Below are 4,030 nucleotides of genomic sequence, written 5' to 3' on the forward strand. Positions count from 1 at the left end.
TTATCGGAGAATTATTAGAGAAGTAAAAAATTAACAAATTTTGGGACGTATTGCAAGAGCATCATATTATCCTACATAACAAAAATGTCCGAAATATATCATAGGGATATCCTAAAGATATCTCGATAGAGATTATATTTTGAACTATCACGACATGTTATACCACAAATATATAGACAGTAAGATATAAGCGACGAAATGCAATTGTAACATTTCAAGCAGAAGTTTACCTTCTGATTGTGGACAACATAAGAAAATATGCCGACACGTAGCAATCCTCATTTTCATGAATTAATAACAATTATTTTTCTCCTAATAAACCATGAAGAGACTTTACGACTGGTTCTATAGTTTATCGTAATATCTTTTACATTATCTATAAGAATTTTCTTTAATAATAGATATCACTTTGTAAACGATTCGACACTCTCGTATACGATGATAATATCATTATAATAACGTCATTGTACACGTTGTACGAGATAGATTGTTTCGAGATACCTAATTATAAATATTTTTAATAAAGAATAAATTTAATTGCAGTTATGTTTTTTCTCCTACCTAAATAGTAAATTTTCTTTCAGTCCAATTTTTTAGTAAATCAATTCAAGTTATTCCGATTCAAGGTCGATTAAAATATCAATTTTTTCTAAAAGATCGTCCATCATTAGTGTGCATACATCGCCATCCCACTAGATGGCACTACACATGCGTAACATATCCGTGAACCTGGACTTTTCACTGCGGTGCGTTAAACAAAAAAATGCTCGCAATGTGCGACACGAGACACGGGGCATAGGATGCGGAATCCGTATTTTTATTTATTATAAATTTATAAAGGCTTAATTGCAAAATCCGGCTTTGTACAAATTTAAATGTATCCACAAGAAAGACTTCAAAAATAGTTCGACGAGCAAATATGATTTCTTCCAGTCAATATAATATTGAGTGCATAAGTGTAACAGAAGAGTGTAACAGAAAATGTAGTCTAGTGGCACTTCGATACATTTGATCTTTAACGGTAAAATATATACTGGAAGAATATTTGGGCTATACTGGAAGAACCATTGGGCCTTGAAAAGTTGAATCAACAGAAAGACCAACTTTAGGGTATCCTATCTTAGTACGTATGTGCGTCACTTTCTTTAGAAAGAGATAGGTATAAATATGTAGATAGGTGAGTAAGAGATAAGTAATTGCAAACTTCTTTTGTCTCACGCACGTTTTTCGTTCACTGGTATTATATGACAATATATCTTTTAGTATACCTATACTTTCACTTTTAGCTCCTGCTAGGCCTTAAAGAAAGAAATTTTAATTGATTGCCTGTACGGTGCTTCGAAGCATATCGCGCCATCTAGTCACAAAATAGTTTTGGTCATGTGACCATGTGACCTATCCTTTATATGTAGCCAGTCAAAACCGTCGCTTCGTCTGTGAACATTCGACATCAAACAGTGAGAGCATTCAGAAACTCTACTTCCTAGTCAGTCGTACAAAGACTCCAGCACAGAATATACCAAGAAAGTTCTACGTGTATTGCACATACTTATCGTAAGAATATGATTGGCCTGTACGGTGCTTCGAAATATATCGCGCCATCTAGACACAAAATAGTTTTGGTCATGTGACCTATCCTTCACTCAAAACCATCGCTTCGTCTGTGAATATTGATATTTAACATTCAAACGGTGAGAGCGTTCGGAAACACTACTTCCTAGTCAGTCGTACAAAGATTCCAGCACAGGGTGTACCGGGAAAGTTCTACACGTATATTGCACATACTCATCGTAAGTAATATAATACATTTTTTTCTTCTTACTCATTATTAAAATATTTGTATGTCCCTTTCTCTATCATAAGAGTGAACATATTTAACATTATTGATAAAAATATTTATTTGTCGTGAAAAATGAATGTGTTTAAGTGGAATAAATTATCGTTAAAGTAAAAAAACATTATTGTTTAGTTAAGTTCCTACGTATGTTTTTCGCCTCGGAATTCATTAATTTATTATATTATATATTTTTACTTTGGTTATTTCATAAGTATACATATTTCTGTTATACAGAGTGTCCGACGCAACTCGTATATTCGCCGTTCTTACAAATAGAATTCAGCGAAATTCTATTAGAACTCACCTCGAATTCAACGAAAAAATTCGATATCACTTGCAAAGAGTACTGCACTTACGAGGATGGCTCACGGCGTGATAGATACAAATCTGGAACTATATGCGAAACCAAAGGAGCGAAAAAATATGTTACGTGTATCAGAAAACCTGCTGCCGTATCGTGCACCAAGAACGCCTGATTATTACAATCACTTTTTCTGTCCGAACTTGTGTCACGTTTGCAAGAAGGAAGATAATGGCAATATGATAACATGTGATCAGTGCTACATGATATTGTACTGCGACATCGAGCATAAAATGTTGCACTATCCAGAGCATATGGAGTTCTGTGAAGCCATAAAGAGACATTTAGGAAAGGATGCGCAATGGCGTTCTCGTCGTTTCAATCGCGACGAATGGATCCAGTCGAGAAAAATATTTCTCCATTCCGTCCAGCAACAAATACCGTGTGAATTGAAGCCGTACGAACAACAAATGATACTGTTCGCAAAATCGTGCCTTATTTGCCATCAACAGGCCAACCTGCAAACCTGCCGACGGTGCTATTCTCACAACTATTGCGTTGATCATGCAGCAGAATTTGCATATCGTCACAAAGAGAAATGCGAAAATTTGATGATATGTGTCAATCTGGATATCGGATATTTCGATAATAATTCAATTATGCAGAGTTTCATAAGCACCCTTAATGAGGAAATCCACGACGAAAATATTTTTATTAACCATTTTGGCGATTTTGCTACTTTATTTAAGCTTGATGTTTGTTTCCACACCAAGGAATGGTTATTTGACGATTATATTTACTCCGACTTTTTATCAGGAGTATTATCATTGTTTCATGCGATGGAGGAGGCCGAAATAATTGAATGCAATAGAGGCGAATATGATCTTCGTTGCAACTATATACATGACGCTAATAATACAAATGACGCTGATATATGGCATATATTTGACAATAATATAAATGACGCTGATATATATGACAATAATGCAAATGACGATTATGAAATGACAGAAGCCATGAAGGACACTCTTGTTTTTCATGTAATAACCGGAACTAATGTGGATAAGCAATATTTGCCAACTTGGGAAATTTTCATACATATGATGCGATCCCTAAGTCACATTATAATTGTACTGATAGGACCAGACATAGCGAACGAACGCAACAATATCGAAACCTGCATATTGTGCAAGAAATATGGGAACACGATATCCTATGAAGGTCATTGTACGTTATATCACAATTATGTGAACAGTGAATTTTATAAGCGACCGGACATAATTATAGGATTTCAAGCTGAACTTTATCATGAAAGCATAGGACCGAAATTTCTAATGGCCGTATATAATCAATGCTGTCCATTAGTTTTAACCACTACGTCAGTATATAAAATGGAACAGAACAAAAGGAAGATACACGAATATCTTAGTTCAGAAGTTGTTGAATTATCTGGAAAGTATATCTTAAATAAGTTCTCTTCTCATAGACCATGGAGAGACTTTGAGACTGACAATGTATATTATCGTAATAGCTATATAATGGTATATAGACATCTAAATAATTCTATTTTTTAATTTAATGTTATCTTAATATCGTCATTGTGAGACTTTGAGACTGACAATGTATATTATCGTAATAGTTATGTAATGGTATTATAAACATCTAAATGATTCTATCATTTAATTTAATGTTATCTTAATATCGTCATTATAATCTCATTATACAAGATAAGCTTATATCTTATATTTTAATATAATATCTTAATATAAACTATAATATCTTAAAATAAACTATGAATACCTGAAAGATATATTTCATTGCAGTTATGTTTCTTCTTTGCCCAAATAATACTGTCCACAATAAAAAAAATATTAAACATATAAAAACCTCTT

The 4,030-nt window shown here is 33.4% G+C and overlaps 2 protein-coding genes across 2 annotated transcripts in view; both read left to right on the top strand.

Annotated features, from left to right (window-relative positions):
- LOC106744172 overlaps positions 1-1,558 on the top strand; it is a 3,482-nt gene extending 1,924 nt beyond the window's left edge. Inside the window, exon 5 of the mRNA XM_014618668.1 lies at positions 1,413-1,558. Within this exon, the coding sequence (XP_014474154.1) occupies positions 1,413-1,558 (146 nt within the window). The remainder of the gene's footprint in view (positions 1-1,412) is intronic.
- Positions 1,559-2,197: 639 nt separating this feature from the next.
- On the top strand, positions 2,198-3,712 carry LOC106744173. Its single transcript, XM_014618669.1, has one exon. The coding sequence runs from the start codon at positions 2,198-2,200 to the stop codon at positions 3,710-3,712; it is 1,515 nt and encodes a 504-aa protein (XP_014474155.1).
- The last annotated feature ends 318 nt before the right edge of the window (positions 3,713-4,030 follow it).

Source organism: Dinoponera quadriceps, unplaced genomic scaffold (assembly GCF_001313825.1).
Source record: "Dinoponera quadriceps isolate SergipeBrazil2010 unplaced genomic scaffold, ASM131382v1 scaffold707, whole genome shotgun sequence".
NCBI lineage: Eukaryota > Metazoa > Arthropoda > Insecta > Hymenoptera > Formicidae > Dinoponera > Dinoponera quadriceps.

What these genes read in the sequence shown, in the direction of transcription:
- LOC106744173 (XM_014618669.1), top strand. Translation starts at nt 2,198, where the DNA reads ATGGCTCACGGCGTGATAGATACAAATCTGGAACTATATGCGAAACCA.